General features: G+C 40.5%; 1 protein-coding gene across 1 annotated transcript in view; it reads left to right on the top strand.

Annotated features, from left to right (window-relative positions):
* The window catches only part of LOC110958041 (vacuole membrane protein 1-like), a 64,967-nt gene extending 44,687 nt beyond the window's left edge, over nt 1-20,280 (top strand). The window contains 2 exon segments of the mRNA XM_051937418.1: nt 15,988-16,090; nt 17,377-20,280. Of these exon segments, the coding sequence (XP_051793378.1) occupies nt 15,988-16,090; nt 17,377-17,517 (244 nt within the window). The 3' untranslated portion in view covers nt 17,518-20,280.
* The last annotated feature ends 3,398 nt before the right edge of the window (nt 20,281-23,678 follow it).

Raw genomic sequence — 23,678 nt, 5'->3', positions numbered from 1 at the left:
TCTGGGCTTCTTGAAAATAAGGACTAGATGTAATAGTAATTGAAAGAGTCTCGGTGCTAGGTGTGGGTGCTGATGGGTGTCAAGAGGGGTGTCCTTGCAGAGATGCCAGGGCCTGCAGCTGGAAACTGTCCTCGACACACCTGCTGGTGGGAGTACTATTTATTACATACACACACAGAGATATGCACATTTATATGGTCTTCTTCCCTTGGTCTCACGAACACACACACACACACATACGCACTCACATTCACACACACTTCTTGGTGTTACACACACACACACACACACACACACACCCTGTGCTGAAATTAGGCAACAAGATTGCATCAGCCCTATTTTTTGTTGCAATGTTTTTCTATGCATTTGATTTGTTTCTAAGATGAGTTTGAAAATATCTTAGTTAAGGACAGATATTAGAAAAGCTGTGGTTGTTCTTTTCTCTGTATTTGTAGTTTTATTTTTATAGGCATTATCTTATTCCTGCTGTATTGTTACAACATAAAATATTGTCCAAATGAGGTATGGTCAATGGGCTTAGTTAGCACAAGTTTACCTAGATAATTTTTAGATTTGTGTGTGTGTGTGTGTGTGTGTAGGTGTGTGTGTGTGTTTGTTGAAATCAACAGTTTATTGATTTCAATTTGAAATCAATAAACTGAAAATTGCCATTTGAAAATCAGAAAATGGCAAATGTTTAGGATACACAACAGGAAGAGACTGAAATTCATCTGCCTGAGATACACAAATCTGTTTCCACAATACACACGGTGAAGAAATACATCAAATTTGAAATATGTGACATATTTTTTTGTCCCAAAAATACGGTAATTTTTTAAAAAAAACTGTTAAAAAGGAAGAACACTTTTTTTGATTGTTTGGGATACACAAAGTGCAGCTATTAAATAATGACTCTAATGCCATAATTCAGCGTAATTTAATTTAAGCTGATTGTGAGCAGCAGGGTGTTTATTTACCATTTATTTTTGTGGAGATTTGACTGATCTAAGCTCACCCTCATTATTTAATAGCAACACCTTGTACATTTTGCAGCTCGTCTGACCTAGAGTTTAAACTGATGTATCAGTGGTTTTACAAATTTATTCTGCCCTCATTGTGTGAAAGTCAATGAATATTGAACTGAAGCTTGAGTTTATAAAACAATTTATTGCAAATTGAATTGCAATTATATAAGTGTGCGTGCGTGCGCGCGCACGCATGTATGTGTGTGTGTGTGTGTGTGTGTGTGTGTGTGTGTGTGTGTGTATGTGTGTGTGCGTATTGTGAAAGACCTGTGTGCCCTCTTGCAGTCACTGTTCATTGAGCTGTAGACTCAAAGTGACAGATCATTGGTTATTGACAGGTTTCATTCTGACTCAGAGCCCGCTTCTTCTCTAAAGGAAGTTTCCCTCGTTACAACTTGTCAACCGTCAGCTTCCTTCCTCACTGAGGCCTTTCCACCTTCACCTCTGATTTTCTGTGCTGCTCTCACTCTCACTCTCAATCACACATCACCTTATGAATGGATGGTAGCCTTTTCCTTTTAACCCTTTCAGCCCCAACAGATCACAGTTTTAACTATGCAGGTGCTTGAAAATAAGTTGATACCTTCACACTCTGCCACCTGCAGTTGCCCCGGCCCACAGTGAACTTGCAGACTTGCATGTGTGTGCACACAATCAAACCCTAAAGCACATGCTTGCACACACCCACGTGCACACTCACAGACATACACACACACACACACACACACACACACACACACACACACACACACACACACACACACACACACACACACACACAACTTCAAACATTTGTCTTCTGGACGTCCTTGTTCTCAAAAATGATAGTAATGAAAAACTACTATAGCATGGTGTGTTTTTCCACACCTCAGTCAGACACTTCTTCAAAGTTTTACCTGCCACTGATTCATAGTTAAAATAAATCTAAAAGTGCTACAGAAACATTTCCAATCTACAATTCTACATTTTCATTTAGCAGACGCTTTTGTCCAAAGCGACGTACAACACAAGCAAGAAGTCAGACATAAGGAAAAACCTGGCTGATATTAGGATTGCAGTAAAAGCTGATTAATTTTTCATTTTCAATTGGATTTGTTAGCCTCATAGAAACTATTTTCAGTAAAATTGTGATTTCTTGGTATTACATAAACAGACTCCTACAATTGAAATTTAGAGGCATGTCTGTCAAGAATATATGTATTTGAAAATGATAAAACTAATGATTCATTTAGTTTTTGTTCTGTTTTATTTACAACATATGAGCTCTCTTTTGTTATTTCATGTGAAACATTTTAAGCAATTGCCATAAATTGTACTTTGGTCTTTGCTTCTGTAATAATATTCAGACTTGATGGTTGTAAATAACTTTTTAGATAAAGATACAATTTGTGTCTCTAGTGTGGCATTGTAATTTTGTAGATTTTGTTTTTGCTTGCTTGGCTCTGGATCTATTTCCTTTAAGTGGAGAGAACACTGTGTTTTTGTGAGTGAATGAAGTGACTTTTGGACTTTGACCTGGTGATTTCATTCTCACATGACTTAATATAACACTGCATAATTTATTTCCTGTGCTTCACCTGCTCGGTGAGTTATCTGGCACACAAAGGGAAGACATAGAAGACTTTATCCTCCTTGTGTGTGATCCCCGAAAGGACATTTTTGTCCTGAAGTACAATTTCAATTTGCCACATACACTGAAAACTTAAAAATTCCTGCAGTTATCTTGAGCACTTTATTTTCTTATTTTTGATAAAGTTCTTTATCTTATATATTTATCCTAAATTATTTGTAAATTCATTTGGATGATTTATCAGCGGTGTGACAAAATAGACTGAAACATTTTTCAGTGTGAGTCCATCGGAACTTACTGTTGATTCTAAACTTACCAGGTGAATCCCCTTTCTTGTGACCTATAATTTTTTGAAAAAGAACAAACCTTAAGTTTCAATAATAGTGAAAATGTAGGTGATTTTTGGTGATAAGAACAAAAAAAACGTATGTGTGTGTATGGGGTTGAGAGCTGATGCAGAAATAGAAATACTGAAACACTTGCGAGATGCTTGAATGTTATCATCCACTAGTACAGTCAACAGTATAGTACAGTAACATATTTTGATTCATACTTTATTTGGTTAATATTTCTGTACCAGTGACAAAGACAATTATCTAATTTACTCAATAGGGAATGCCCACAAATTTTCCAAAAGTTTCATTAAGAAAATCGTCTTTTGCAACACTGTGGTACTTGAAAGATATTTATGTAACAATCAGAGCTGTTAATCATCAGAGTCATGCTTTTTCTGAAACAATTATTTTTATAAATAAGCTTATTTCCAAATATGATCACTCATCAACAGTGTAAATTAGGGAAGTAGTTTTTCTATTAATGACAAATGGAAAACAGTGTGTTAGTGACATTCAGTCTTATAGAAGAGGTTTGGATTAGATGCTTAAACGTCACGAGGCTCTAAAACTGTCAGCTTATTTCATCACCTCTCTTAACAAAAATTACCAACTCCTGAGGTTTTTTTTACCCACTGGAAATCTAATGTTGAGAATATGTAAAAAAAAAAAAAAAAAATCTTTAGAACGTGAAAAACACAAGTGACTTAAAATTTCCGCTATGCATTTGTGTCTTTATAATGTTCAGAAAAGTGTGAGAAGAAAAGAAGTTTCAGTGTAAAATAAGTTTTGTCCTCTCACCCTTGTTCAATCAAACAGCGTGTTCTTCCTTTTTAACAGTTTTTTAAATTACTGTATGTTTAGGACAAAAAAAATGTATCAGATTATTTTAAACTTGATGGATTACATCTCAGGCAGATGGTTTTCAGTCTTTTCCTGCTGTGCAATGCACTTAAGGCTAAATCTATAACCTTCTGTCAGCAGTATTAGGATAATAATTAAGATAGCTTTTCTTTGAACTGCAAGAAAGTCACAATAAAACCCTCCTAAAATGCCTTTTGGGCTGATAACAAGAACTGATAACCAGGTCAGATGAGGCCGTGTGTCTGATCAGACTTGTTAGGTTTGGTAGGTTTTCCTGTGACTAATGTACAGATGTCTCCTCTTGAAGATCAGCCATGCATGTGCAGTCATTGTTTAAGAAAATTCTGCAAACTCACATCGAGCAAGGCTTTGATCAAGATCTGAAGCAGTTATATATCAAGACATCTCATGCTGTTTACTCCACACGCTTCCCTTTTTTATTTATTTATTTTTTACAAATATTAAGTTTTTAGATTAAAAATAAGTATCAGATTTTCTGTATTTGAAAATGACCTAAAAGTAGTCATAGATACTTATTAGTGACCAGTGTCCTGCCCTTTCCTACAACATATGAGTTTTCTGTCCTTGAATTTTCTTGATTCAAGAACAGAAAATTTTCATTTAACCTGCTAGTGAGGTTGATATCCTTATAAGCACTTCAGAGAATGAGCAAGACTTTGCTGCTATGCTCCATATAACTCCAGGGCAACAGATTTATCTATTTCTGTGCCCAATCCTCCCTGTCCTCCTTTCTCTTATCTCCGCTGGGGCTTTCTCAGCCAGTGAGGTGGTAATATACAGCAAGAAAAACTCAAAATCACCCAGTGCATGCAGTAATGGAACAGGGAGCTTTCCTGTGCTTGACATGCTGTCTGGGTCACCAGTCTCCTTGTTTGATCTGTTGTGAGTCACTGTGTTTAGGCTGAATTGTTTACTCTGATCTGTGTTTTCAGCAATGATGTCTTTCCTATTTATGAGAAAAGTTGTACTGATCAGGCCTATCTAATGGCTTTGGTGTTAAAGTGTTCACCATTTGTAGGATTCCAGTGTGTTTACACCTTGTCAGTGGTGACTGTGGTGGGACTGGGTTTAGTCTCTGTAGAGGTCTGGGAAAGGACAAAGTGTGATGTACATTATGTTTGTAAGAATGTGAAAATGAAAGAAAATGAGATGAGAGAAACAGAAAAGAGCAGCAACGTTAGTTCCATCTCCAGTATCTCATCTTCAGGCTTTAAACTCAGACTTTGAATGAATCTTCTCAACAATCCATCATCTGGATTGAGTCAGCACTCTCCGTGTCTTGTATGGAGCTTGACAAATCTCTCACAATCATTTGTCAAAGGACGAAGTATCACTGTCAGACTCTTGGGGAGAAAGCCATTGACATGTAGAAAGGAAGAGTCAAAAACTGAAAAGGTTATCCAGTAGAAACCGGTGTGCTGGGGCCATGGGAGGGAACCCAGCAGGTCTCCATGAGAATGCACCCATTTCCATGTGAGTCCATCTCTAAGCTGGCGAGTCCATTACCAGCACAATGGGCCTGCAGATGGCTATTCCTGCTGCTCAGTTCTGTCAGCATTAGGAGTTCACAGCAGGTGTCCCTGCTCAGAAGAAGGCCAGGGGAGAATCACAGGTCAGGGCAGCCCAGCACTGGTTGGATGAACCACTTTCTGAATCATACTAGAACTTTCTAGATCCCAGTCAGCATTACATTCAGTGTAATGACGTGACTACAATAGACCTGGCTTGGTATACCTTAGGCAGGAACTCTGGCATGGTTATTAGAATAAGAATAAATCAGTTAACCGAGTCTGATTATTATCAGACTGTGAAACTACTCTGTATTTGCACTGTTTGATCTGGTGTCTTTGTGTTCTGTGCCAAAAAGATAACAGAATAAACAAGAAAAACACTCAGAAAGCATAGTGCTTCCGCCAAGGTTGCTCAGTCATTGTATCATTTCTGAAGGCTGAAATCTTCACAAAAGTGGTGGCAGAAATCACGGCACTATAGAATGTGGCCATTAGATGTACCCACAAACAAAATGACCTTGCACTGAGCACAGGCCTGTGTTATGCATGTGTACATTATGGACAGTTACCGAATCATTTGACCTAAATATGTAGCAGACGACGGGAATCGATGGGACTCAGAAGGACCCTCACAATTTCATCAATTGTTCCTTGTGTCATTTCTGATGGATAAGTCCCGATAAGTCCGTAGCGATAGATTTTTAGTAGGATCGCAATCATATGATCATCAGCAGGCAGCTGACGTAGTGTTCACTTTTCATATTTACAGTGACGCCATGCCAAAATATTTTTTTAATTTATTTTTTGAGCCTTTTATTGGCTAGGATATGTTAGTAGAGGCAGACAGAAAAGTAGGGAGAAGAATGAGAGGAAGACCTCCAGGAAAGGGCCGTGAGCTGGAATCGAGCACAGGTCACTGCATCGTGGACTATAGCCCCTGTTTTATGGGCCGCCCGATCAGCCAGCTAAGCTGTCTGGGTGCCCGATACAGAAATCTTTAACAAATCTGTGGATCCAGACTATAAACCGCATCACTGCCAAAATCTAATCAGATGGTTCTTGTGTCATTTCTGACCTTGAATTTCATCCAAATCAGTTCATCTGTTTTTGAGTAATGTTGCTAACAAACTGACAGACAAACCAATGCAGAATGTCACATAGCTTACTGTGACAAGTCTATTTGAAAAAGGTTGTGGTGGAAACAACACCGCTTTCATGTTATAATTAAGTTATGTAACTTCTGTGAAGGGGCTCTTTACATTCAGTTGCAATATAAAGTCCACAGTTCATTTATTCTTTTCCTACTAGCTTGGAGGTCAACACAGCCTCTTGTGGACATTTACTATGAAACCACTTTGGTTACGAGAGAAGTGAAATTGCTGAGAACCATGCAAATCCAACTATTCAGGGTTTTCACAGTACTGCAGTTATTTGTACAAAGCTACTGGAGTTTGAGGGGAGAGATGTGTGGTACTGCTTGTTTCCACTGAATTTCACTCATAGCTCATATAGAAACTAGGTTTGCGTGGTTTCATTTTGAATTTGGGCTTGTCTGGGTAGAAGGTAAATCTAGTATGCACTTTACTGTACAGTGAAGGAGGTTTTTTTTACTTTCTCTATAGCTCTTTTTCCATATTGTGTTTTATGTAAATTTTCACATTATCGTATTTTAAAAGTGTAAACAGCAAAATTCCAATAAACCTCCCATTATCTATCTATCTATCTATGTCTATCTGTCTGTCTGTCTGTCTATCTTTGAAAGCATAATTATAGCTTTCTTGATTGCAAATAACTGTTAAGACTTCTCTCCGTTTTTGACTTGGAGATGGTCAAAGTTTTACTTGTTCCGTCGCCTTCTTTGTGTGTTTTAGCAGTGGGCAGAGAACTATTTTTTTCTTTCACTCTATTTTGAACAAACATGTGTAACGTAGTATATACAGGCACATTCTGATGACACTATCAGTTTATATGCTCCAAAGCAGGTAATGTAAGAGGTCTCAGTTTACATTATTTCTTTTTCTTTCTTCTTAAAAAAAATGTTTGCAACATTTTCAAAGTTTGCTTCAAAGTTACTTGACAATTATATGGAAACATGTTTTGTTACACTACATAAGTAGACCTTTGGTGGCAATAACAATTGGGGCAATAAGCTTTTTTGATGAATTATTATCTTTTTTATTATTATTAAATACACAAGGAAAAAGTGAACAGCAGTCTAAACCTTATCAGCTGAAGCTATTTTGTAAAAGGTGATGTGTTACACCTTAACATACCAAAAATGGGACATGTCTTTTTATTAAATAATGCTAAACTATAACCACTTGCATCTCTGTCACATTAGAGCTCCTATAAATAGCCCTTTTTGAGCCATATGAGTAAAGTCTTCCTTTTAACCCAATATGCAGGAAGGGAGTATTTTTGATTGTATTAGTCACTGGGTGCACTGGTCACCTGAGAAGCGCCCTGACAAAGATGGCATTGATCAGTCCTTCCACTGCCCGCCTTACTTGCTCAAACACAGTCAGACACCCCATGTAGGATGACGGGAACAGATGCAAAGAGGGCGAGACAGTAGGAGTGAGGGATGGCTTGGCAGGTCGCAACCGACTCGCTTTTTATATGGCGTCATTAAGTTTAATGTGAGGCCCACCAGGGCGTCCATTTTCTCATCTCCCCCACTTCAATTCTGATTACTTTAGCCCCCAAGCTTTGACAGAAGCACAGAGGCTGTAGTAGTCTGAGAGAGGTTTGACTCTGAGCCAGAAGGTCTTACTACAGCCATTTAGAATAATATTCAATCGCTCAAGAAGACTTATTGTTCAGATCATATGCTGTGGGCCTATTTCTGCAGTTAACAGCACACTGAGGGACTCTGAAGTGGCACACACAGATATGAATGTAATTGTAGCGTTAGTAAGTAAGTAAGTAAATGTGTGTGTGTGTGTGTGTGTGTGTGTGTGTGTGTGTGTGTGTGTGTGTGTGTGTGTGTGTGTGTGTGTGTGTGAGAGAGAGAGAGAGAAAGAGAGAGCTAGATAGATAGAAAGACACAAAGAGAGGGAGAGGTCAGATATGTGTTCCAGGTCTGGTGTCATATTATGTGTCTCAGGCACAGTGTGTATCCAAGGACTTCCTGCTTTTTTTCGTCCCTGATTCATTTGTTTTGGTCCTCAGCGTCACACTTTTTGCCACACCACACATGCTGCTTGCACATCAAATCATTCTTGCAATTGCTCAGGCCAAGGCTATGAAATTACTAATGTATTTATTCAAATGGCCTGTATGTTGTTTTAGGAAACAGTGTGCCATTCATTCATTTTTAGAGCGGCTCATTTATCAAGGGAGCACAACGTGACCTCAAGCTCTTAATCAGCATCATCCACTGAAGTGCATTGTTTTGTAAATCCCATAAACATCATGATGTGTGCAGTAATTTCGACAGATGTCATGAGGATGTGTGCCTGCGTCTGTGTTCTGTGAGAGGAGTCATCCCAGACAGGCCGTGACTCAGAGGCCAGCCGGACAGAAATCTGGACCCCTCTCGCTCCCCACCCTGCATCCATCACTCCTCAGTCCAAACAGACATATTGTCCCCCATCAGGCTTATTCACAGCTTCAACATGAAGTGGAGGCAGACAGACAGTTGTGTCAGCTTCAGCCTAAAAACCAGGGCAGCCACAGATTTTAAATATGAGGAGCTGCGTTTTATGTTTTATCTCATACACCTAACTCATTTGCTTAGCTGCATTTAAAGATTCACCACTATGAATGTAATAAGAACAGTTTATTACCATGCAAACCTTAGGATTACACTGCTGTCTTCAATCACATTCAAAAGGTTTTATTGGAAGTAGTGGAGTATTTAGTGGGTTTTTTGTCTATTTATTTTTTTCAGTGTTGTTCCAGCATGTTGTTGCATACTGTCTTGCACACGAGAAACTTTCACTTTGCATTTGCTGTCCTCTAACCACAATCTGTGCAGCATGTAAACTCATAGTCTATATGTACAACTGGTTAGAAGGTTTATCAGATGATCACTTTTGGACATTTTAACTGTTTTTTGCTTTTGTCTTGTACCAACATTGTTTATTGATCATGCCATCTTAGGGCTTCATTCTTCTTGTTTGGTTGTTAACTCACTTGCACAGCCAGAGTGGAACATAAAGTTTTGAAGCGGAAGATATAGAGTGTGCTGTGGCTTTTGACAGGTATGGAGTAACCTATGTGGTTGTCTGAGAAGTATGTCAAAGTGTATACAACATACCACACAGGCTCCATATAGTCTCACAATGTTCTGTATACTAAAACAGTCCCACACTTGCACTTTTGTTCTCACCAGCTAACCTGCTGTGTTGGATTAGTGACATACATTGCATTTATGGGACAGTTGAGCTTCAAACAGTCTCAAGTTCTCATTTATTGCACGTGCCATTAATTTTCCACCCTGTGACCTCTTTTTTTGGTGTGTTTCTTCCCTTCACATTGATTTAACATGTTGTAATACGTTCATTTAACCCCTCTTGTATGTTTCAGTGTTGTTGGGTTTTCTAACTTTCTGCACCAAAGTTACCCATTTGGGACTCGTAAACTGTAAATTTAAATTGAAATACAGTACGTGGTTATCACCATGTCATTAGGTGTTCCTTTGAAACGATGTCTCAGAGGAAATAATGCCACCATAGATCCCATACAGCGACCATTCCCCCAAATATGACTTCAGAGGAGACACTCTGATGAACTAGCAGTTTCCCACATCTCTTCCTTTTCTTCTGTTCATCTGCCTCCTCCTCTGTTTCTAGCCTGCCAAGTGCTGCCGCTCTACAAGTAGCACTATGACTTGTCTGGATACGTCTCCAGTTATATCTGACTCATAGAACAAACTGTTTTTTTGCCAAGGGAAGGGTCCAGGCCTGGCTACCCAGTGACCCAGCAGCTCCACACATCTCTTCATGTAGACCAAGAGGGTCTGTGTGGGCATGCTGACCTGAACCTGTGGAGGTCATGAGGGTTGGAGGGCTGTTTCATGTGGTTGTCTGGGAAGTGAGAGGAATAATAGACTGCTATAATTGTTGCCCCTTGATTTCCTGGCAGCTCTGCGGGTACCCAAGAGGATAGCATGTGTCCACGCTAGTGTATGTGTGTGTGCAGATGGCTGTGGAGCAGGGATGTGATAAACACCCTGGGCAGGGGGATCTCCGTCCAGGAGTGGGCTCCATGCTTTAGTGATGAAGTCATTGGGAAAAAGCCTGGTTGAACTGGAGGAGGAACAGACACGCACCCACAGGCAAACACACGGACAGATATTACCTTACAACATTTGCACGTGAATCACAAATTTTCCTCACTATAAAGTCAAACACATTCCTCCTCCCCTAATTCCATTATTTCATTATTCCAGCACTTAATAAAATCTAATTGGAGCAGGAGCAATTTAGTGAGCCATGATCTGATAAAAAAAACTCAGATGTGTTTTGCACAGAGATGGTGAAGGGGTCAGTGTTTCAGTACCTCCTAACCACACTGTGCGTGTGCGTCTTGCAGTGTTGGTGCTGTTATGTTAGGTGTGAACTATGGCCCTGTGGAGCATTGGGTAACACAAGCGATTGCCTAAGCCAGTTGTTGTGATGATGTCGTAACCCATCGGACCTGGCCGAGGTTTGGCTGTCATGTGAGCCCTTGTTCTCTATCTTCGCCTGCTTACGTTGTCATTGTACATTTGCCTGCGTGCCTGCGTGTGTCATCTTGTGTGTGCATCCCTTTGTGATTTCACAAGCAGAAAGAACTAAAAATTGTAAATTGTATGAGTGAGTATCTATATGCTTTCAAGAGCCATTGGTGGTGGCAGCCTTCAGAAGGGGCAGACATGTCAAAGGTCACCTCTGACTCAAGGCCTGTGGAATTTAGTTTTACAAAACGAACACAGGAAGCCTAAACACACTCCATACCCCATGAACAGCAGCAGGAAATGATAGTTCATTAAGAAAACAAGAGGCTGAGATGTTGCTCCCATATTAACCCTTCGCAGCAATGATCACCCTGCAGGAAGCTGAGAGATGTGGGATTTTCCTTCCATGTTTCCTGGTATCAATTCCTCCTTTCTTTCCTGAATATTGATCAAGTTAGACCCATTTCTTTGATAAAGGGGCGACATGGATAAGCTTTAAACGCTGTTTGCTACAGCTTTGTTGAAAATTAAGATAATTAGTGGAGATATGCAGCTTTTGGCCCCTGGCTATATTTGTAAAGTTGTGAATTTGATGCAAAGGATGCTGTTCTGTACAGCCTTGCAAGCACTGAGATCTAAAACATACGAACACTATACATGCTTTGATATATTTGTTAGGAGAATGAAAAAGTAGGTAACTTGTTTATGTAATAGTTCACAGTCAATATTTGGCTTTTTTTCATTTTCCATTTTCTTCACACCTTCAATATTTTTGTATTTTTTTTTACTTTTACATTTTCTATTGTTTCATCTTTGGTCAAATAAATGAAACATGCAAATATATATATCCATGTGTGTGTGTGTGTGTGTGTGTGTGTGTGTGTGTGTGTGTGTGTGTGTGTGTGTGTGTGTGTGTGTGTGTGTGGTGGGGTGGAGGGTGGTGGGTGGTGATGGTCACATAATGAAATTAGTGGCTTGTTGCTTTGATGCATGGATCTGAAATTAACTTTGACTGTAAAGTCCACTAATGGGCAGCACTGCTGAATTTCACCAAACACACTGATATAAATTGTCAAACACTTTTGTATTTTGTGCATATGGTTATGCTGCACAGATGTACTGTGTGACCGCACTAAGAAGTATTTGGAGAAACAGAAAAAGTGCTTGGTTTAGTGGTATTGTAGGAGTGTGGCGGTGTCAACGGACTGGCCTGTGCCTCTGGATGAGAGCTGTTCATGTTCAGAAACATTGATCAGATTGTGTTGGGCTTGTTTGAATACCTGCTTTGATGAAGTGGTATTCCCCTTTTTGAAATTAAGCAATGTTGCATGCCTAAACAGAACTGATTTGAACAAAGACAGTGTGTATTGATGGTAAATGTCAACTTTCTGTCTATTCTGTTTTATTTGAACTTATCACACAATAACAGAGATCCAAACCCTTTTATACCTGCATAAACTAAATACCCAAACTCAGCTGGTTGAGTTACTGAGCTCTTCATTACGAAGTCACAGTCAGTTATATTAAACATTTGTTAGATGCTGATTTTCTTTACATGCTGTGGCTCCAGCTTTGCATTTTATGCATAGTCTCTGAGCTGCTGTTTATAGTTCTTGATCTGATATGAGTGAACAAATAAGAGTTAAATTGTTTCATCTTCTATACATTTATTTTTTGTCTGCTAGGCATCATTAACTTCTAAAAAATGATTTATTGATTCAATTTAGTGACTCAGTGGAAATCATTTGATGACGCTACAGTCATTTGTTCTTAATATCTAGAAACCTGCATGCTACCTATTTAAGGATGATTAATACATGATCACCCGTACTCCTTATGTTTAAGAATATGTGCTGGAATAGTAAGCAAACTTATCATTGGGATAATAAATACATAGACAGTGGAAATAATTTTATAACCCACCTGTAACTGTCCAAGTGAAACCCCCTATGTTTTTTGCACAACTTCTGGAAGTAATTTAATCAATTGCAGAACAACTGTTATAAAATTTGATAGGATCCACACATGCATGGTTTTATAGTTGTAGACCTACTTAAATTTTAAGGCTTTTCATTGTAGTTATTATTATCTTTTTTAACCGTGTCACATTTTTTCTTTTTAGAAACAAAAATGAGAAAAGACACATTTTGAGGTCTGCTTGGATTAACTGCAGTGTGCTTTTTTTTTTACACTTGATAATGAATGTATTGTCTTTACTTATATTTTTATACCCAAACAAACAAAGAGCATTTATAGTGAAACACACAAAACAGACATTCATTTTAAATAATGGACAACATTATTTGTGTAAAGATTTGATGTTTTTCTCATTTAAAACAGCATGAAGAAAATGAATGACCAAAAAAGCTTTACATTGAATGTAATTTTGTGGTACATGTGGTATAGTTGACCCAGCTGAATAAATAAAGTAAGAGACATGACTTAGTGTGTTTTATTTTCATTATGAGTGTTTTGGCATTTTACATATTTAAGAAGTAATTTAAAAGTAACATGCAACATCCTCGCCACTGAATTTAGATAGTCACTTTTTATTTTGAAAAGGAATTTATACACACAACAAATGTTGTCAAGAGTTCTCAAAATGTACAAATGACACTATATCATTTTTACAAAGTGTTATGAAAAGTTTTGCTGAAAGTGATTAATTTCCATTTTCCAAGACCACAGTTTTTCAAAGGCTCACTTAGGAAAAAAGATTTAAGCGAGGAGTGTTCTTTTACTTTTACTTTAAGCACAAGATTATCACAAACCGGCTGTACAATTTGTTCAGTAGCTGTAAATGGCTTATTGTTTGCCCAATTGCATCTTATTGCTGTTATAAATTTCAGCTTTGAGCTTTTTCCTTGTCACTTCAACTCAGCAAGAACTCACAAAAACTCAACTTTAAATTTTCATACTTTTACTGAAGATTTAAAACAAGTTTTACAACAGCTCCTTCACAACATATTTGTATGTATTACATGTATTTAACGCATGCACAATTGACACAAATTTCTAATTTATTTCCAGTTAGCAGGAACTCTATTTCAGATTAAGAAAGATAATCTTGTTAACTTCTTTTAAAGAGAGACAAATATTCAGCACAGGTACTCACGAGTAAATTGTGAACACACAGTAGGAAATCTCAAATCCAATCATTTCTCAACAACTTCTTCAGAAAGTGCAAATATATTCCCAAAAAACACAAAATCATCATCTTTAATGGAAAGACCAAGAGACATCCTCACTCTGTGGCATTAAATTCTTGTTTTAGACTCCTTGCTCTGAGCTTCTTTGTCAGTGGATTTGCCCGGCTCATGACTCAGTATTGCTCATCGTGTAGGAGATGATTCGCCCGCCATTTCTGAAAACTCTTTTTCCCGTTCTTTGTTCTTGCCTGTTTACTTTTATTTGCTGAACTAATGCATTTCTCCTTGTGCTTCACAATTGTTCTTCTGTCGAGATTTCATGTTCAGCTTCTCACCTAAGTTTTATATATTCTTTAATTAGTTTGACACGTTTTGTGTGTGAATGTGTTGGGAATTTTGTGAAGTGGGGGATGGTAATAGGAGAGGCTTTGTTTCCCTCCAAAAAAAACCCTCCTAGCTTGATTTTTGATACCGTGTCCTAACCATTTTCTATTGTGTAACTTAAAGCGTGATCCATCTGTCAGACTTCCTGACTGCTTTATGCCCATTCACATGTAGGATATCCATTACCTGTTATAAAGTTAATCATTACTAAAAGGCTTCCTTGTTGTAAACTCAATCATTTAAGACAGTTTTTTTTCTCACCATAACATAGGTGTGTATATGTCTCTGTGCGTGTGGAGGCGGTGAGGGACGGAAATGACTTGCCTCCTTCAGAGAAAGTTATCAGCTATAAACTCAACCGAATGTGACACGACTGCCCACGCAAACCTGCCTGAAAATCTTTGATGTGTCTCAGCTTGGATGATGCCTCCTCAACATGAACAAAAGACGTATAAGTGGAACATAAGGAATGCTTTGAAACAATAGCTCAGGGGATGTAATTGAGTGTGTATAGCCACTAAAGAGAATAAATGAAGGTCTTTAGTATGTATTTGTTTAGTGATTAATCACTAACTCCAGTCTAGGGATGGGCCACTGATTCGCTATTCTAGGGCATTCTCTGTAGTCTCTCATGTCTTTTTTTCTCTGAGTGTGTGTGTGTGTGTGAGTGTAAGAGCGGAGCAAAGGGGGGGTTCGGTAGTATGCTTGTAGTTGGTGGCTAAATCTTGTAAAGGGTTTCCTAATATGGGCCGTCTTACAACAGCGCCTCCCCCTGTGGGCCATCCCCTCAGGTCTCAGCCAGTGATGACACAGCTCGGGTACGACTCACTTCCTCATTAATTGGCTGAAACCAGTTCTTACAGGAACCGCCAGTGATAAATGTGAGAGTTCTGAGAAGTCATTCATTTCTACTCGCTGCAGCGGCAGAGGAGGCACTGCAGGGGAGTTGAACGAGTTCAGCGATGTGTGTGTGTGAGGGAGAGGAAGCCGAGTATGTGTGTAGAGCAGAGCAGAGCGGGAGAATGTGGCTGATACTGCTGCCGCAGCTGCTGTATGGGGACCAGACAACTTTATTCCTGCTGTCTCTCTGTTTTATTTGATTTTTATTTTTGAGCAGCACTCTTTTTAGCTGTGTTTTTTTGCTGTGTTACAGTCTGTGCTGTTTTTTCCTGTCTGTGTGTGTTTGTGGTAATGGGCAGTGAAGGGATCGCACTCGTTGCTCTCTCCGTCTTTCTCTCTTCTCGGAGAGAGGAAGCAGGCGAGACCGACACTGTACAGGAGATAGGACAGCATGCCTCCCTTTGTTGCTGCCCTTGGGCTGGTGAGTAACAATGACGTGACGTGATTTGTGCCCCACCACCCCACCCTCTCCCCCCCCTCCCACCCTCTCCCCCCTCTTCTTCCTCCTCTCTCTCTCTCTCTTTCTACGCTCCCCCCCCCCCCCACCTTCTCTCTGTTGGTGGAAACAGAGCTGTTCCACTGCTGGGTGCGGCACTGCAGAAGCCCTTCAGGGAGTACTTGGAGGCCCAGAAGGCCAAGCTTCACCATCTCCGTGGAGAGGGGATCCCAACTGTAAGTACAGGGGCCTCAGTCCCCAGCTCACATCCTCTATTCATTCACATATGCGCGCCAAGAAAAGAATGCGGCCCCCTTACTTTTGCCTCTCTTACTCCTTCTCCCTCCACTTTTTTTGTGTTCCTTTCTTCTCTTTATCTAAGCCTTCGTTTTTATCACTGACCCATTTTCTCTCATGCATATAATTAATTGTCTTTTCACCTGCTTTACCTGTGCTGCGGGATTTCATTTAATTGCTTAAAACACTATATATATATATATATATATATATATATATATATATACACTCATATATTTTTAATTTATATTTTTATTTATTTATTTAAAGAAGAAAAAAAATTTCATGATAAGAGTAGTACTCTGTAGTGATACAGTAAATTACAGAGGCTTGTTTAGGGCCAGAATGACAGAGTAGGTTAGCACTGCACTGGGCGGGCTCGAGGGGAGGGAGGGAGGAGAAAGAGGGGAGGAGGAGGAGAGGGGCCAGTGTGGGGTCTGGCTTCACTTGCTGTATTGAACTGTACTACTGTAGCGTGGGGCGTGCTGACTCATGCTCCATCTTACCAATTGGGAGAGTGTGTGTGAGTGTGGTCACTCCCCTATGTGTCACACACACACACACACACACACACACACACACACACACACACACACACACACACACACACACACACACACACACTTGCACTCAGTGCCCCGCCTGAACCCAGTACTAACTGTAGACCAGGGCGGCCCCCCTCCGCCAGTGACAATCCTTCAAAACCCCCCTATCTAGAACAAAAAGAGCCAGTTGTAGCTGTAGCCTGTTTCTCTTTCAAAGCTTTTTTCCCTCCTCTCTGTCTCTCACTCCCTCTTTTTTTTCTCTTGTTCTAAGTGATTCATTGAAAACAATCTTTCTTTTTTATGTGCTTACTAGGAAGGAGAAGGAAAAAAAGGATAGACTTTGAGTTGCACAAGGACAGATTAAGGCATTTCTAGAACAATGTTCCTTTTTTCTTGTAACTTGAGCCTCCAGCAGTTACAGGAGAGAAGCGAGGCAATTTAACTTGGTGGAGGCAGGCTGCAGGCTGGGGTCAGTCGGGGCGTTAGGAGGGAGGACGGTGGGGGCTGCCGCGTGTTTTATTACCCCTGATCTCTATCTGTCCTGCACATGGAGCTGGATCCCCACCTAGCCTACAGCATCAGGAGCAGAGGGGAGCGCAGGGTGTGGGGTGAAGGGGGTGGCCCTCGGCTTACTGACTGAGCTCCTCTTCTGTCTCTGTTCTTTCTGTGGTTCCTCGCAGGAGGAGAACTGGCTGTCGTGGCTCTTTGAGAAGGTTGTGGTCATCATGGTATGCTTCTTTGTCTGCTCCATTGTCAACTCCATGGCTCAGAGCTACGCCAAGCGCAAGCAGCAGAAGTACTCGGAGAGCAAGACGGAGTGAAGGCCGGCGACAGATCACGCTGGACCATCAACTTCAGAAGCCTCCTTGCTTCTCCGAACTCCCGCCGCTCCTTTCCTCATTTCCACTCTCACTCCTGGCTGATACCCCACCATTATCAGATGCATCATATCCCCCCTATCTGGTTTCTCTCTTGTTATTGTAGCAACATGTTTATGTTGAACTTGGACTTCCATTTACTTGTCTTTGAAGGCTTTGCATTTGGTAGTGATTTCTGCGATGGTTCTCTGTAAGGTAGGTGTTCGCTGGGGTGCGTGTGAGTGTATGTAAGCTGCTGTGTTGTTAAAGTGTTCATGTTGGTGCTTTTAGCAGTTCCCGAGCACGTGAGAAGAAGCTGCTGGCAATAATTCTCCTCAGTGAGGCCTTAAGCTGCACTGTTAGTTTCACTAGAACAACCTCCATAGACTCACTTGAATTCACTTTATCTGAATAAGCTAGGATTGTTTTATGTTGTGATTGTTTTGTAAAACCAGCACAGTTATTTGTTAAATATCCTATTTATTTATTTATGAGCTACATTTGCTAGATTATTAATAATAAGAATTAATGACTGAACTGTAGGGTTGTTGTTCTGTGGTTAGATAAGGCTTGTAAATGGACTTTACATAACTGTGTTCTGCTCAGAGCCGTGTCATTTCTACATATTGTAGAGCTCAGTTGTAGTAGAGATGTTAATGAGTGTTTCAGACTGTACGCGGTGCTTAAGATGACCGCTTCTTTTGTGTGTGCCGTAAAGCTCATCGTAGTACTTTTGGATGAGAAATGATAAATCAGCCATGAATCACCCTGCTGGTTCCTTTGTCTGCCCTTATTGTTCTGCTTCCAGGAAGAGAGCGCATGAGTCAGCCCGGGGCTACTTTACCAGATGCAGCCATATATTGAATCAGATCTACAATTGTGTGTGCGCGTGCCTGTGTGTGAGACGGAGAGCGAGACAGAGATAGTAGGTTGTGTGGCTGCCACATTTGTTGCTCTCCCTTTTATCTTTTATGGATTAAAGCAGATTGTGCTCCACTTTTAGACTCGGAGTCTGCCTGGAAGTCTTAGTGTAGCAGATAGCAGCCTTTAACTTAGAGGTAGTCTCGTGTCAGGATAAGTGTTCTTTGTCTTCACTTGTCCACGGAGGTTGTTTTTTTTTTTATCCCCTTTTTGCCTAGATGAGGACAGCAAGCTCATGTCTGGCATTACATGAGCATCATTTTACCTGCTTGATCAATGGTCTTTTTTTTTGCCTGTTTTTTTTTTTCTTTTTTGATGGATAACGACAACTCGCTCTCGATATTTGCAGTACCTTCCTTTTTTCCATAACTGCCAGTGAAATGTGCTATTTTCTTCCTTCTCTGTACCGCTGCTGTGCTACGCTGGACTGAGCACAGTGGGCGCTAGAGCAGGCACAAGCAGCAGAGGGAAAAAAAAACCCTCAAGCGCACAGTGAAAAGCGTCTGTGCCGTTACCTCAGCTGAACCTTCGAATGAACTCGTTGCACTGCCCCAGTCACGGAGCCAGGAGACGAATCACTCGAGTAGATTTGAAACAGAGGGGTACTGTTGAGCGAGCTGAACCCTGCGCTCTGCCCCAGCTCTAGTCAGAACATTCACATCTCCTCTTTTCTCCTGTCATGGTAAGTAGGATTAGGATTTTTTTTTTTCTGCCATTGTTGTCGTTTCTGTACATGCGTATGTCTCAGGCATGTCCGTCACTCTCCCGGCCTGTCAGATAGCTTATCAGACTGGTGTTGGCTGTTAAGATTACAAGGCGACAACAGTCTGTAGGCTGTCTGACATTTCGGGCTCTTTCATCTGACCAGCATCCTGTTTTGTCCTCCTTCTGTTATTGTCATTGTCTCAGTTAGCATCAGTTCCCATTTAGAGGTGTGTGCTGCGATGTCACTTCCCTTTATCCCAACCGCTTGTGAAACGTCGGAGACATGGGTCTATTGTTTATTTCCGCCATGCTGACGTCTGTGAGGGTTTTATGTGGGTTTATGTGAGGAACTGTGCTCTCGCATGTTTGCAGATGTAGTGATGTCAGTAGTGTACTTCTGTATATGTGTGTGTGTGTGTGTGTGTGTGTGTGTGTGTGTGTGTGTGTGTGTGTGTGAGAGAGAGAGAGAGAGTTGGCTCTGTGCTCTTGAATTTCCAGAGAATCCAGGCAGCACACACCTTATTGCAACACATCACATTGTGACATCCAGTCCTAGGTATGGTACACGCAGTGCTCACCCTGCTCTCCCCTTCCCTTTTACACTTCCCTCTTCTGTTTTACTGAGTACTTTCTTCTGTTGCTCAACATGCACTTTTTCTGTAGGAGCCTGCGTTTTATTGGAACAACTCTCTTGAGAGGGTGTTTTTGTAAGGGCCACAAATGGGTAATTATACAATGCTGAAAATCATTGCTTGACCAGTGGGTACTTTTACCACAAAGCCTCGGTTTTATTTTAGTTTCTTCTTTCTGTAGAATAGAGCAAGAGGGTCAAACTTTCTCTTGGTCACTAAAGCAAAATCACTGGAATGGCTCGCTGGCTTAAAGAGTGTTTTTCTTGGCAGTTTCAGGATGTCCTGTTCCATAAGGGGGACCCCTTTTGGCTTGACTATCTGAGTGTGAGAGTGCATGCTTGTCTAGAAATTCTGTTGATGTTTCTGTGTGTAAATGCCTGTTTTTCTTGTCTGTACCTGGGTTATTTTAAAAGTCTATGTACTGTACAGTTTCTCTGCTTTCACTATAAATAAAGTCTGTTGAAAAGAGGACTGGTGTTCTGTGCATTATGTGATAAGTCCTGACCACACTGGGTCCGTGTTGACCCTCAAGCCTCCAAAGAATCTCACATGTCAGCCAAGAACGAGGGACAAGGAGGATACTGAGTCCATCACAACTCCGATTTCTCTGTCTAATGTTTCACATCCAAACAGTTATCACATTACTGATTTGCCCTCTGCACACTGACATCATCTCCATTTCAGATTTCACGTGAAGCATTCACTGTGAGTCCAAATTATAGCTACGCTTTTGTCACTATTTAAAAGTATTTTATCTCACCATTCTGTCTATAAAACAGAATTTGGTTTAGGATTAATAAATGATAGTTATGTGAAACATTATTTCACTGAACTAAATTTTGCAAAACTATTGGGCATGTTAACTTTGGGGCAGATTTGGGTAAATTATGTAACAATATAAAATAAATATATAACTATGATAAAAAAAAAAATTATATCCATCCCGTAGATTCTCTATACACCGCTTAATCCTCATTAGGGTCACGGAGGGGCTGCAGTCTATCCCAGCTAAAGGCGGGGACACCCTGGACGGGTCACCAGCCTATCACAGGGCTACACAGAGAGACAAACAAGCACGCTCACAGCTACGAATAATTTAGAGTTACCAGTTAACCTTAGCATGCTTTTGGACTGCAGGAGGAAGCCAAAGCACCCAGAGAAAACACACACATGCACAGGGAGAACACACAAACTCTGCTGGGATGCAAACCGGGGATCTTTCAGCTGCAAGGTGGCAGTGCTAACCACCAAGCTACTGTGTAGCCCATGATAAAATTGTGTCATAAACAATTACAAAATTCCACACTTCAAGCAACCAGTAAATTGCATATATACAATATACACTTATTTACATGATGCTGGTTTTGCAGGCCTGAGATCGCTTTTGTGTGCTCATGAAGAAAAGAAAAACAATGAAATTGATGTGTGAACACAGTATGATCTTGTATCTTGAGGTCAGATGTGTAACCTGTGCTGAGTCCTGTGCTGTTCCCAGAGCAGCCACACCCAGAGCTCCATGAAGACGACTATTTCCACCCACCCCACCCCACCCTGCCCTGGGGCTCCGGCTCAAAATCCAACATGCAAATCCTGCCTGTCTAAACAGGCTGGGGGACTGATATTCAAATAATGACACTGCTTTTGTCCTTCGTCTCCTTCTCTCTCTCATCTCTCCATATGCTCTACATATACTGCAGTTAAATCTGTTGGTGCCGGTTTAATTTCTGGCACAGTGACCCTCCCACACACTCACCCCCACACACACCCACCACCTCCTCCTCCCTCGCTGTCTCTCACTCTGCAGTTTTTTTCCCCCTCCCTGTCAGCAGGCTAACCACCGAGGGATGCTGAAATATCACTGACTTCATCCACCACCCACCCACAAGCCCACTCTGCATTTGGTTATCCACTTAGTTCCTTTCACACTCTGTCTCATTAAATTATGCTGACCATGTGGATTTCTTTTCTTTCCATTTTTTAAAATTCTAAATCACATTACGGTCCATTGTTTTTGCGAGTAGCAGTCAGGGGGTCATATCGGACCACACAGGGGTGAGCAGGCGCACCACATGCTACATAAAAAGATGCTGAGCAAAGCAAAGTTACAATTCATGGATGTATCATTCAGTAAAATAGTCAAACAGTAAGCATTAAAGCTCTGACTCCTTAAATCAGATGTCCAGACATGGACATTCAAGCATGATTGTGTGACATCGCAGCTAGTTTTGTAAGCCAATCATGGTCCAATCTGGAATTTACACGTGTGATGTGAAACTTGAGAGCATGCACTTTACAAGTAGGAGGCACCCTGTGTTCAGTAGTTACATTTCTGACATGAAATATATTTACATATTTAGACAATCAGAATTTTCAATAAGGTACACAGGTAATTAAACTTTTTTTGTAGAAAACTGCAGACCCATTATTTAAGTATTTTATGTCCTATAATATATTAAGATCACAGCAACTGAAGCGGCACACACTGAGTTTAAGTGTTCTGGTGGCTGACTAGTACATTTTAGTTTGATAGAAGATTAACTTTATGGCCACAGCAGAGGCAATATAGCCTTCTGATTTGATAACTTGATTTTTTAAGAGTAGATTAGGTGCTGTTTAGACTAATGGTGGTCACTGTTCTATAGCACTTCTCAAAGTGTTCATCAGTGAAACTGTAAGGCGTACAATTGCCAGGTAATCTGACTACAAGAAGACCTTTCAGAAACTAAGGAGCATGCAAAAAAAAAATGGACAAAAACAGGGTAAATCAATAGTGACACATTTTTAAATGTGTGTTTTATTGCATCAGATGTCAGTTCCAACTCCTGCATAAACCTTGCTGCAAGTCTGGTCATATTTATGTTTGTAATGCAACATTGTGTGAATATTCCTTCTGTGTCATACACACATGTTTATATGCGCACATACATCAGAACTGCGGTTGGTGCAAAGCCCCTGCTCCAAAAGCCTTTGTTTCCTTTGTTGTGGCTTTTGCATGCCAAGATCAAATAGGCTTATCAGACTCTTCATAATTCATTCCATCTGAGAGGAAAGATATTATGGGTCTCATTTGAGTTTGATCACGATGTCTATTCATGGTGATTGAGTGCCTAACTAAACTTATGAACAGGCACTTGGCTTGTGTCTGATCCTGATGATTTATTATTTTTTACAATTATTTAAACTCAGTCGCTCAAACCATTACCTGGTAATGATGCACCGCTTCTCAGATTGAATTTGACACAACAGAACACGTATCCGTGCGCTGAGCTGAACCAAATTATGTGTGGGTATTTTAACAGAGCATAGTTTGGCACAAGCATCTGCTGTTCCTGCCCACACAGTGCCAACATGGCAGACAGCTTAATGGGCGATGCCAGGTGGCAATGTCCGGGCAGCGTGACGAAACACAAACATCCTCCACCTGCCTGTTAGTGCAACTCAAGTCAGTGTATTTGTTCTTGTATATTTTACCGTTTTTACACTTTTTATTATTTGTTTTTACAATACGAATGGTTTCAGTTATTATTAGAAGTTCAAAACTTTCAGTGACTAAACCTTTTGTCCATAATTATCCCAAACAAATCTCAGTTTGGTTCAGGGCTGCATTCACAAATGGAAAGCTTGTGTTAATTTATGTATCAAGCACAGAAAATCCTTTTCTGTTTATATGACTACGTGTCATAACAAGACAGGGGAGTTATTGTAAGCCTGCAGAATGACTCGTCATGCTTCTTTATGACCCAGGAGTTTGCAAAAGGAACTGCGTCATTCAGGTGTGTCATTGCGCACACATGGAACGTGCCTGCTATAGTGAAATTAGGAAACACAATAAGGCAGCACATGCCTGAGAGCAGAGTGGGCGTAAAA

Source organism: Acanthochromis polyacanthus, chromosome 17 (assembly GCF_021347895.1).
Source record: "Acanthochromis polyacanthus isolate Apoly-LR-REF ecotype Palm Island chromosome 17, KAUST_Apoly_ChrSc, whole genome shotgun sequence".
NCBI lineage: Eukaryota > Metazoa > Chordata > Actinopteri > Pomacentridae > Acanthochromis > Acanthochromis polyacanthus.
This window is presented reverse-complemented; position numbering and strand designations above follow the sequence as displayed.